This window comes from Podarcis melisellensis, assembly GCF_964234715.1.
Source record: "Podarcis melisellensis genome assembly, chromosome: 1".
Lineage (NCBI taxonomy): Eukaryota > Metazoa > Chordata > Lepidosauria > Squamata > Lacertidae > Podarcis > Podarcis melisellensis.
Genome location: NC_138528.1, coordinates 59,633,378 through 59,646,384, shown reverse-complemented (window position 1 = coordinate 59,646,384; position 13,007 = coordinate 59,633,378). Strand labels below are relative to the sequence as shown.

Genomic DNA, 13,007 nt, shown 5'->3' with positions numbered 1-13,007 from the left:
CATTTGCATGAATTAAGGTCAAATCCTACCCCCAACTACTCAAAGAAAAGGCTCTTTGACTACCATTTTGCTTAAAGGGTATATTTAGTGGTTCTTTGAATATTATAGCAGTTACAAATGGCTTTAATTTCATATCCTTCAATTTAAGGGCAAGCACAAACAAAAGGAGGATATAAAGGTGATCTGTCTGGCTTTGTTCTACATAGTGGCTTTAGGTTTTAGCTAAATATAAGGTGCTGTTAACTAATGCAAGATAGAAAACATGACGTTGTGAAAATGTATGGGGCTATAATTTATTTTTCAGCAGTTATTTAGGTCCTACAATTGTTGCATGTCTGTTATATAAGGATCAAGCAGTACAGTAGCATACTAGGTTTCACCCATATTTTTAGGGCAGAAAGTGGTTGCCTGATGCTTGACAGCTGACAGATTACATAACACCAATGTAATGCAATGCAATGCAATGACTGCCTCCATGCTTCCAAGCCCAATTCAAAGTGCTGGCGTTCACCTATAAGGCTCTTTACAAGTCAGAGGGTGATGAGCAGAGAGAGGGCCTTTTTAAATTGTGGCTCCCCATCTGTCTCTCTCCAGCGAGGTTTCCCTGATGGAGATGCTTTTGCTTTTGCTGACATCTTTTTGGTGCTAGGTTAAAACTTACTTCCCCTCCTCTACTTTCGATAAACTAAGATGATGTTGTTTTGCTATTAGTATGTTGCCAAAGCTTCCTGTGGCTGCTATGGCGTGGATTTTGTGTGCATTACCATATAAAAACACAAAAATACATACCATAATTAAAAACAAAAGCAATACCCCACAGTTTAACAGGTCATAGATGTGTAACAAATATAAAGACCAACAGACACAGATATCTATCTGTCTTATGTTTATGTTTTGCAAGTTGCTTGGATAGTAAGTTGAATAAATATTCATAATTTTATTTATCAAGAATTATATATCACTTAATTAAAATATATCTAAGCAGTTTACATGAAATATCACAAACTATTCATTAAAAATAGCAATAGAAATAAACTTTCAAAGCAGTATATATTAATAAATTTATCCACAGATAAAAGCAACAGTTTTAAAAACATATGCAATCAAATTACCTCTCTGGCTAGGCTTGTATAAAACACTATTTTAACAGGTGTTGAGAACAGTACAATGAAGTTGCTTGCCTAATATTAATATGCAGGGAGTTCAAAAGCACAGGAGGCGCCACACTAAAAGGTAAGATTTCTTGCAAAATGAATTTTACGTGGCACTTTGTAGATCAAAGTAGTCTAGTGGGCACATATGGTGTAAGGCAAGACTTCAAGTAAACTGGTCCCAAGCTGTTGAAGGCTTTATATACTAGTAGTAACATCTTGAATTTGGCCCAGTAACCTACTGGCAAATGGTGCAGATCTTTGAGCCAAAGTGTAATAAACTAACAGTGTCTCACTCCTCTCAGGAATCATGCTGCACTGCGCTACAGCATTTTGCACTAACTCTGGTTTCCAGAATAAGCACAAGGGAAGACCCAAGACAGAGTGCATTACAGTAATCCAATCTTGAAGCTACCAATGCCTGAACTACAGGGCTAAGCTACCTTAGTTCAGGAACAGCCACAGTTGTCATGCAAGCCAAAGTTAATGGAAGGTGCTCCAAGCAGCCGGGGCCACCTGGGCCTCCGGTGACAAAAAAAAAAAAAGTTTTGTAATTATAGCCAGTTAGATCTGTGTGCATAAACACAACACTAGGTTTTCCATAAATATTCATTCCATTCAGGTATTTGTTTTCCAGCCTTTTCATCTCCACTTCTTTCATGCTCTGACATGTCTGAGACTACGTAAGTGTTCATCATGCTAAATGCAGCTTTAACTTTTGACTTCTGCCACCACCCCACCATGCTGTCCACTATTGCCTCAGTCTCCTCTTCATGCATTAACCCTTCCACGCCACTCAAGAAGGGAGCAGGGATATGCTGAGAACAATGCCATTATCTGTGGCAATGGATCATTTGTGCACACAGTTGTATGCACAAAGGCTCCATTGCTAGACAGCTGCACAGGTACCAAGGAGCTATTTGCACACACACACACCAAGGCAGGGTTCCTTGGTGCATCTTGCAAAGGAGCATTTTTACCTGAAGAGGGGTCATGTGTTACAGATCAAAACTAGCAACTTAAATCACACATCAAGACAGAAGCCAGTGAAGTCCTGGAAAAAATATGCTGTTCACATAAAAGTTGTGCTAATAGTTTGAGCTGCAATCTAGATTAAACTGTGTTCACGTAAGTACAGCAGGTTTGCTGGCTAACTTCATTTATTTAAGAACAAAGCTACAGATGATACAAACTCACTTCGTAGTATATCTCTTTTTTCTTAAAAATATTTCACTGTATCTTTATTTTGTTGCCTTTTGGAGTGCGAACTGCAGTTCGCATAGAAACAGTTGTTACATCTATGTGCACAGCGAATAGCTTGTGTGAAGACTCCCAGAACCATATCACCCTTGGATGATACATTCTTTAACATCATTGAAATGGGCTTTGGACCTGGGGCACAATCTTCCCTTGAAAGAAGGAAAATATATCACTGAATATTTTATTTGGAATCCAAACTGTGTTAAATATTTTCCTTTGTGCAACTTGTCCTTGGATCATAGCCTATATAAAGAAGGACAGTTATGAATAAAAAAGCATCCCTTATATATAATGCTGAATACCTACAGAGGGAAATATGAGGAAGGAAAAATGTTTTTTTTTGTGTTTTGTTTTAGTGGCACAAACTGTCCCTTTTCTTTCATCAGTTCTCCATAACATGCTCTGAAGACAGATTGAGATATCTCAGTGGCTGACCTCAGGGAGGCTGGAAAACAGACAATAATCTTGTTTTCAGCTGGAGATCAAAACAGCCTTTGAAGAGATGAACTCTGAGCTTTATTTTCTTACTGGAGAAATGCAGTTGTTACCCAGTATGTCACAACAGCAAAATATCTATGCAAGATCAAAAGAATGGATACCTCACACACCAATGAGTATCAACTGTATACCGGAAGCCCACAACATATGCAGGGATTACATTCTGGGGATCACGCCAAAATCATGTATACTCAAAACAAATTGGTTCAATGGTCTTTTTTTCTGGATGCCTGCCCCCTTCTTGTTATTTTATTTTTATTTTTTGCTGAACACATAAAGCTGAATGTGCACAAGTCAAACGTGCGTAATTCATGGGTTTACTTTACACATTTACTAGTTAGTAAGCCTCATTGAACACTGCGAGACTGACTTCTGAGCAAGTATGCATAGCATTGTGATGTTAGCATCATTTGGTCTCACAGCATCAGGAGGAAGTTGTGTAACATACTCCTCAAGATGGAAACAAACACTCAATGGATTTTATGAAGCATCAAATTGTAAATACAGTGGTACCTGTATCAGGTAAGAACTTAATTCGTTCTGGAGGTCCATTCTTAACCTGAAACTGTTCTTAACCTGAAGACCACTTTAGCTAATGGGGCCTCCCGCTGCCGCCACGCAATTTCTGTTCTCATCCTGAAGCAAAGTTCTTAACCCGAGGTACTATTTCTGGGTTAGTGGAGTCTGTAACGTGAAGCGTCTGTAACGTGAAGCATCTGTAACCCAAGGTACCACTGTATATGTACAGTAGTGTTATGTCCAAGTAGAAACTCAAGAACTGAGTTGTGCACTGAACTGTCTTGGCATTGTAAACTATCCTAACCATGCAGTTTGGTCTCCTGTTTAGACTTCCAAACTTAAAAATCAGTCTCTTTTTTTTTTGTCAACCTATTTACAAAACTGCCACTAAGGACTCATAAAGTGCTTATTATTGGTCATACAGATAAAAAGTCTAAAACAATCCAAAAAATTATAAAAGGACTCTGAAACAAATAATAAAACACACAAGCAAAGAAGCAGCAGCAACATTCACACATGTTTAGGATTTCTACTTAGGACCCTAAGAAAGAGATAAACCAAAAGGAAAGCATAAGACTAATATGGTGGCAGTTGTCAGCATGTGTTGTATTATTTGTGGCATAACATTGTTCACCCCTCAATCCCGTTCACAAAAAAATCAACAAAATAATCACATATATTTATCATGGAACTCAGTTTCAAAATTACAAATAAATGATTCACTCATTCACTGTATTTCTCTAGTAGTAGATATTTCATTGGCGCGAGATATGCACTTTTCTAATTATCAGCTTCTAAGACAGGTTACTTTATTGCCTCTACCACATAGGCACTGCTTAACCATTAGCTTTTGATAAGATAGAAAGATACATTAGATCAGTTTTATTCAACATTCTCAGATCCGTAAAACGTTCTCAACAGTACCTGCAACATGGGACCCACTTTTAGTTTCAATTTATTTATGTTTTATTTTTCCATTTACATTCCTAGTCTACCTCATCCCCATGTCCGTTACAGTACAATAAGAAGACACAAAGCACACTTGTAGCCATTTGTAATAGGATACTTCCAGAATACAAGTGAGGTAACCTTGATACTTAATTAAAGTCAGAAAGCGATGTATCAGTCATATAAGACATCACCACTTATCATTCTGATATAGTTGTAAGAATATGTCTGAGCAGAAGTGCATGATTGACTAGAGGCAGCTAGGCAATAAATAATACTAGAGATTCTGACACTGATAAGGCTATCACACAGTCATGATTTTAGCTTAAAACACAAGGCTGTAGAACAAAGGAGACAAAAATTAAAAAGGTAAAATTGCCTGTAATGTATTATCTTCTCTGTTCCATATTAAGCTGTCTATGACAAAAGGTGATAGCAGAAGAAACATAATTATATTAATCACTGGGTTGCTACATACTGAGCTTTTGACACTGCAAGAAAGGAAAATGACATTTGTGTGAACAGTTTTTGTCAATATAGAATCACAGAGCTGTACAGTTGGAAGAGACCACGAGGGTCATCTAATCCAACCCCCTGCAATGAAAGAATCTCTTGCAGCCCAATGTGGGGCTCGAACCCACAATGCTGAAATAATTTAACATCACATTTTACTTTCAAATGCTACTGTCAGGGAACTGCCATCAGAGCGAGAGGCGGAGGGAAGGCTCCAGAGGGATGCCGGAGAGGGTCCCAGCAGGGAGAGAGGCAGCCCATCTGCTGGGGAAGGAAATCAGCGTAACACCAGGGGTGAAGGGGGGGCAGATGGGGGAATCGGAGAGAAGGCTCCAGGACTCTTCACCAGAGACCAGTGGGGAGAGCACGGGTCCTCCGCTGCCCACACCCTCCCTGCGCAGAAGACTTCCGCGCAGGGAGAGTAGGAAGAGACTTGGCGTCAAAGAACTTCTTTGCTGGAAGAAGTTCAAGAAACACCCACTGACGGATTCTGCCAGCGACTGAGACAGCCACGAAGTGAAAGGCTGTCCAGACAGAAAGGGTTCAACCAACCTAGCCAGGAGTGGCGGCAACTTACGCACGAGCAACCCCTAGAACCATTACAGCTACTTAGAAACAATGCTAAATTGTGTTGTACCAAATTGTGAACAATTTCCCCAAATTCTTAATCTCCACAACATTTTGGTTACATTTTTAGGCTTCACTTTCCTTTATAAGGTGACTGAAAATAATAATAATAATAATAATAATAATAATAATAATAATAATAATAATAATATTTAAACCCTGCCCCATCTGGCTGGGTTTTCCCAGCCACTCTGGGCAGCTTCCAACAAAATATTAAAATACAATCATCTGTCAAACATTAAAAGCTTCTCTAAACAAGATTATTGTTCTTGGCTTTTAAAGAAGCAAAGCATTTTCACACCACTACCGCTCCCCCCCCCCGCACATGCACACACACTGGTTGGAATGCTTCCTGGGATACTTGTGGAAGGACTTCATCATGAGCAGCTTCCACAGGCATTCCAAGAAGTGTACCAGCCAGACTTCCCATGGAGCTGCAGACAGTGGTGCAAGGATTTCTGTTTCCTTGTTTTCTAAGCTAAAAGATCCCTGCAAGTCAGATTTATTGCTATGAAGGAGGAAGAGAAAAAGAGACAGCACAATCTTACGCAAGTTATGTTCAATGACTCTTAGTCTCAAGTAAGTGTGCACAGGATTGAATTATTACTCTTGCAACCGTATTCTGTACCAACTGGGTTGGGTTTCAGAGTTACAAAGTTACAAAATTATTTACTATTCATTTCTGTCAACCAGAAACAGTGGTGACTTCAGGAGGGGCATAATGAACAGAAGGGCCCCCAAAATGCAGCAGAATTGACTCACCCCATTTTGAGGTGAAGTAATACACATGACCCCCTGAAAAGGATAACTGGATGTAATAGCATTACAGTCGGTATCTTAAATAGCTTAACTGTACCACTGGGTTGGCTTTTTTAAAAAATGCATTTTACTTTGGAAATGTCAATGGTTTCAGAATTTGGCTGTCAGAGTTCAGCCTTATACCAGGAGGTAAGATCGTAGATGGCACTCAGATACTAGCTTCCCTGGTACAAATTTGCTGTCAGGTTTAATTCAAGCTGCTTGTTCTGAACTTTGAATAGACTGGGTCCAGAGTACCTTAAGAATCCTGGATGAGAGACCACAAACAATAGTGGGGTAGAACTTTTGGTATATATCAGTAAACATTATTACGGTTCTACAATGTTACATTCACTACTAAAATTTCTATCATAATCATATTAAATAGTAAAAAAATTATTTCCACTGAAAGCAATGGTATGTTGTTCCAAGTAAATGCACCCTATTTAGGATTGGTGTGACAACGCTTCAGAGTTCATTGCAACTACCTTCCCATTATAGCACTGTAAGTGGATTCAGAATAAGAACCAATCATTCACCAGTGACTGAAATGCAGCTACCTCTGGGGTGAAATTGTTTCTATCATTCTGTGCCAGCAGCAGTGTACAACACTTTAAGAGGAAAAGTGAATACTGAAATTGTGAGAGAAGGCACACAAAGTAATTACCAAAGCTGGAATTGGATCTAAGTTCTATTGGATCTTTAATGACCACAAGTGTTCAGGGCCTCCATTTTATGTCTCATTCAAAAGATGGATGAGTATCATTCCCAAAGTGCACAAAGACTAGGTTGGCAGTGTACAAAGAAGAGCTCTTCAATACGATCAAATAAGAAAGGGAATTTCACTCTTTCACATGAAAGCCCCTACAAGATGTATTTAATACATATTTCATGCTGAAAGGGGAAAAAAATCACTATTGAAGACTATTTAAGATGTTGCACTTCTTAAATAGTAAAGAACTCATGATATTTGACTGCACAGGTTACTAAATTAGATAGTCCATTTCCAAAGAAGAAATGATTGCTGTGCTTAAGTGAGCTCTCTGTTCAGGCGAAGATCAAGGTCTGGAGAGATTTTGTATCAATATAAAAAAAATCTCAAAAATCTCTTTGATGCTCACTTCCTTGTGGTAAGGAAGTTTGTTACATTTAAGTGATATCAAAAAATGAAGTGGCTAGAAGAAGAATCAGTCTAGATAAACTCAACTTCTTTTACTCTTACTGAATCAGAAAATAGCAAATTAATATTTGATGTTTCCTAGTTTATGAGACAAATGGTTTATTGAATACAACTGTCTCATGATTTCAACAGACTTTGATACTGCCTAATTTGTACTTGTCAAGATAAGGATATATATATATATTTATTTATGGAGCTTAGATATATGAGTATGTCCAGATTTTAAATGAAAGATTTGTTATTCCTTTTTGTGCATCTCACAACCTTATGAAGCTGAAGAACTTTAATGCATAATTATCCTATATGGACATAGAAAACTTCAAAATTAGTTAACTGTCACAAAACTAACTCTACATATCTCACTGTTACAGACATCATTATCATTATGATAGACAGAAGTATACTATTAAGCAAAATGTTGACTGTCTGTGAGCCTACAGATACTAACATGCTTTCAAATGCTGTGTTTCACAAAACACCAAGGCAGAAGTAGTTTTCACCACAGTTTTAAATCCCTCAAACAGTGTCCTCCCCTTTTAAGCATATAATGTTTGTTTCCCAGTGCTGCTTGATTTGCTGAAATAAAACTGTCACAGAAAAACTGGGGCACAATTAGAAGTGGCAGTCCAGTTGCTCCCATCCAGAAACAGTGAGAGAAAATGACTGGCTTTGCCGTCACTGATGTCATCATGCAGCTAAAGCTAATTAGATATAAATTGTCATTACATTAAGACTTTTGTGGTCCCTGATTGGCTCCGGGGTAGCATGATAAAGAAAAGAGAAAATTTTTGGTTGCAAATAGGTGGTGGGGGGGAGGGAACAAAAAAAATTAATGGTAGGACGTGTCCCCCATGCCCTGGCCCAGAACCTCTTCAACCCCTCAAAAACATGTTCTTCGGTCCTAAAATTATTCATTGTGAAACACTACAGAGCATCATAAGGAACTAGATGCCTCAGTTAAAAAGCAGCTAGGTAACATTTGCAACCAGGGCCAGCCCAAGACATTTTGGCACCTAGGGTGAACCACGAATGGGATCCCTCCCTGGCTTGAGAAGAAAGTGTGAGTGGAGATCTACACCAGAAACAATGAAGATATACATCGAGAACAAGATGGGAGGAGACCAACAGTGGTCTTACTCATTAAGAGGCCACTATAGAGGCATGGTGAGGATAGCTTCCAAAGAGGGGTCAGATCCAGCCTCCACAGAGCATGCCACAGCCATCACTTCTACCATGGCAGTGGCAGTGAGCAAGGCATTCATTGAAGACTGGATCTTCTTTCCTTGTGCATCCTGCTGCCTAAAGCAGTTGCATTACCTTGTTTCATGGGTGGGCCAGCCCTGTTTGCAATCTTGCCTCAGCTGCTGTATAAAAAGGCAAGTCCACAGCTGCACTGTAATGTTTAATTAAATCGGATCTAAATTGCAAAGGCTACCATTAGTAGTAAAGTCTTCTTAGCAATATGCTACATTATGCATTTGCACAATTCACTTAAAGCTCCAATATCATCTTCACTTTGTTTTCTGCACATGCCATCAACATAAATCCTGAGCATTCGACAATCACTAAATCTGCATGGAGCCTAATATGATCACTTCTGTGGGGGGTGGCTAATGAACTACTGATCATTCTTACTAGAAAATAAAACTACTTGCATTTTGATAATGATTTTTAACTGTCACAAGCTTATCTTACACAGTTCTAGATGCTAAAGCAGATTTAGACTATTACAAGTTGAGCCAATAGAAAATGTTCTGTTCTTGCAGATAATGTATAAAAAATTGTTCTGTGCCACTGCAAAGGACATATCTGAATGCAGCATAATGAACAAGAGGTCAGTGAAAACAAATTGATTCACTATAGGTATTTGTCCATTCACTATGCATTTCTGTAGGATAATAGATGCCTGGGTGCATTCCAGCCATGGATGAGAATACAGTTAACATCATTTTATTCTCTTTGGATAATTCTACAGCATGAAGAGTATGTCACTATGGGTTAAAGTGTAAAGTTTCATCTATTTTTAGTTCACATTAAGCCGACAGATTTCACCTGAGATGCACTGTAAAAAGAGTTCATGGTGGATACAAAATGTGCCCAATTTAAGCCATCTTCTTTAATCGCATAAGTCAATATAGCCATCTGAACAAAAGAAAGAAAGGAACAGAAAAGAAAAGAAAAGAAAAGAAAAGAAAAGAAAAGAAAAGAAAAGAAAAAGGTTTGTAAGCCAAAGCTCCAGTTCGCCCCTTGGAATTGCTCACCAGAAGTGTTGTAATGAAAAAATTAGTATGCATTTGAGCCTGATTATCAGTCAGGCCCACCTGGTTTCTTTTCTGTGGTCTTTTTGGTAAAGTGACCTTCTTATTATTTCTTCAGGCTTTTAAAATATATTTAATTTGAGATATCTAATTTTTTTTCCTGCAGTTAGAAAACAAAGGGTTTAGCTTGTATTTTCATGGTTTTAGTTTTGCATTTTAATTATATTATATGTTAATATTGCATCTTATTCCCTGTTCTTTAAGCTGTCCAGAGAACATGTATTGATGGGTGGCTATATAAATATGGCAAAGAAATATAAGTTGGGCACAATTAAATCTACAAGTAAACTACGTTGGTGAACTAGCGGTCTTTCAAATGATATAGTGCATTTTCTAGCGTATATTAAATGCAAACCGGTCCTATTAGCATAATCCAGTAGCATCAGACAAAGGATGTGGAATAAATAACTAAAACAGTCCCAATTTTCTCTCTTTCAATAATTTAATTGCATAGTTTATATAAGGAGATTATCACTTTTCTGTAGCCCAGGTACTCCTTAAAGATAACCATCTATTTCAGGGGGTGGGGATCTGTTTCCCACCCAGAGATATTGCAATTGTTGTTATTATCTCCACAGAGTTTTCTTCATTTCTACCCTATCTTTGAAGATATCCATGTAGTATGTGCAAAGTATCTCTAAGCAACTTCTGTGCAGGTATGTAACAACAAATAAATGCTGAAAGAGGAATAATCGAAGCTCTCAAGTAAGCAGCAGCGGTTCCCTCTGTAGATAGGTCTGGGATTGAGGGGAAGCAGTTGTCATCTGAAGCCTCCCCTCTTGTAGATTTCCTTTTCTGCTGGGGGGGGGCAAGGTGGGGAAAGGGAGGCAGCGGGGGAGAGAGCAGCAGCAGAGCCACATTCTGTCAGCTGGGAAGCACCACCCTGAAAGACTTCAGTAGCCCCTTCTTGGAGACCCACCACTGGCAACACATCATCTCCAGGGAGGGACTCCTCTTAGAATAAGAGTCTATTACTTTCTTTTGAATGGCCTCATGATAAGGTTCAAGTGAGAGGGCGTGTTTGGCTTGGTTTGTGGTTTTCTTTTCTTTTGAATATGTTCATTATTTTGTGCTTTTAACTAAAACCATTGTTTTATGTTTTAACTACAGGTATTTGGATTATGCATTCTGTGTTTTTATATTGTAATTTTCTCCTGTGAACCGTCCTGAGACCTGCGGGTATAGGGCGGTATATATATTTAATAAATCATTTAGTAGTAGTAGTTGTTATACTAATTCTAATGAGAACAATTCCATGTCACATATATTTTCAGCATCTTGCTTGACTTATGAGGGAGGAGGCCTTCTTGTTTTTTAAAATGTTAATTTCTCTGTGGACCTATGGGCATTTACTGTGGGTGTTCATCTGTTTTGGAAAGCTGCCTGTGGGAGTAGGTTTATTAAGGTATTAAGCATTTTAATAAATAAATCTATCAACCAGCCACTGCTATGAGGCAATGGACTAGTGCTCAGCTGCATGTTTATTATTTAGTTTAAGGACCTTGTGATTACTGATAGCTTATACTGCATCTATTTAATGGGTCGTTATTACTTATGAAATATTTTGTTTAGAGTATTGAAATGCTTTGGTAGGCTGTATTTTGTAGTAATCTGTTATTCCTGGTATAATTTAATGGCTTATTGCTATTCTGCTATTGCGAACTGCAATACATTTATGGAAAAACAACAGACAAATAAACCTGATGAGGATTATGACTATGTGTTTCTTCCCTGCTTTCCAGCATCTGGACAAGCCCTTCTACTGTAGAGAATCTCAAAAGCAGTTTCACTATTGTTGCTTGCAGCCTTTGAAAACAATTCTCTACATTTTGCACAATTATCCAAGCTAATTCTCTGACAAACATGCACAAGAGTTTGCACATCCAAGTCCCTGCATTTTTCCTCTCATCAGCACATGAAAACATTTATGCATCTATCAGCTGATCATTCTTTCCCCCCCAGCTCCCGCCGATTGAATTTCTGTCAGCAAGAATTGGACATAAGAAGCTTCTGGCCATCTATAATATTTGCTCACATTCATGCAACTACAATATATATATATTTGAAATCCAACCTGGCAGAATATTTTGCTATTAGACATGGGGAAGTTTTCAAAGTATGCTACATAAACCATGTCCTGATAGGAGTACTCAGTTATAGAATAACCAATAAAAATAAATATCAACAAATAAATCTGTATATGGATTGGGAAAGAAAAGAAGCATTTTATAAGCCAAGATAAGTCACTGATAAGAATTTGGAATGTTACCTTTTTCACAGTGGTTTCCTGTGAATCCAGAAGGGCAGGCACACTTATTAGGGGCTACACATGTCCCACCATATCTGCACCCTTCTTCACAGAATGCTGGAAAAAAAACAACAACCACTGATTACATATGCATACTTTTTCTCTTTTTATGCACTTGTGAAACAATAAACGAAGAAAAACAGAATTCCTTATGGCAAAATAGCCCTAGTCCAATCTGCTGCAAGCAAGCCAGCAAAACGTTACTGCTACAGGGGGAAAACTGAAAGCCTCAAGGCAAATTGACAACAAAATTTTAATGATTATCTGGCATGGGCATTTAAAGAATAATACATACCATTTTGGAGCAGCACTAAACCCAAAGGGATATCTGCATTTGGGTGCTCTTAGTAACCTTTAGAGGATGTGGTGAAGAGCAAAGGAATTCCATGTTTCATTTTGATGATTTAAGAGTCAGCTACAAGTGTGATATTTAATCTTCTATGTAGTAATTCACTAGCAGAAATGTTCAATGGAATAATGTATTCATGGACCACAATCCAGAGAACTGTGAGATTAATGCCACCCAGGTTTTTTGACAGCTACTTTGAAATTGTGGGAGACTTTCAGAAATTGGTTGCAGTATTGCATAGGATGGAACTGTTTGGAGAGGGGAAAAGAAAAGAGCCCCCCACTGGAAACCTCGCAGAGTATTTTTCAATGAACACTAAAAAACTGTGGTTCATGCTATGGAACACTGTGTGAACATATGCTTGGGGTTTTTTTATTTAAAAAAACCTCTATAATATATTTGTGAACACTAAACCAATTAACAAATTATAGTTAACACATGACAGAGTACTGAGGTAGGAAGGAGAAGTGAACAGGATGTGGAGAATAGGTAAAAGAAATTAGCTTTTGAATACATTCCTTACATTGTTTGTGCAACT

General features: G+C 38.2%; 1 protein-coding gene across 4 annotated transcripts in view; it reads right to left on the bottom strand.

Annotated features, from left to right (window-relative positions):
• The window catches only part of NELL1 (neural EGFL like 1), a 379,806-nt gene that overhangs the window by 71,818 nt on the left and 294,981 nt on the right, over window positions 1–13,007 (bottom strand). For 3 of the 4 annotated variants that reach the window (XM_081882839.1, XM_081882838.1, XM_081882840.1), the window contains one exon: window positions 12,082–12,177. The exons of the other annotated variant lie outside the window; for it this stretch is intronic. In XM_081882839.1, coding sequence (XP_081738965.1) covers window positions 12,082–12,177 — 96 coding nt within the window. The remainder of the gene's footprint in view (window positions 1–12,081; window positions 12,178–13,007) is intronic. 4 annotated transcript variants of the gene reach the window in all.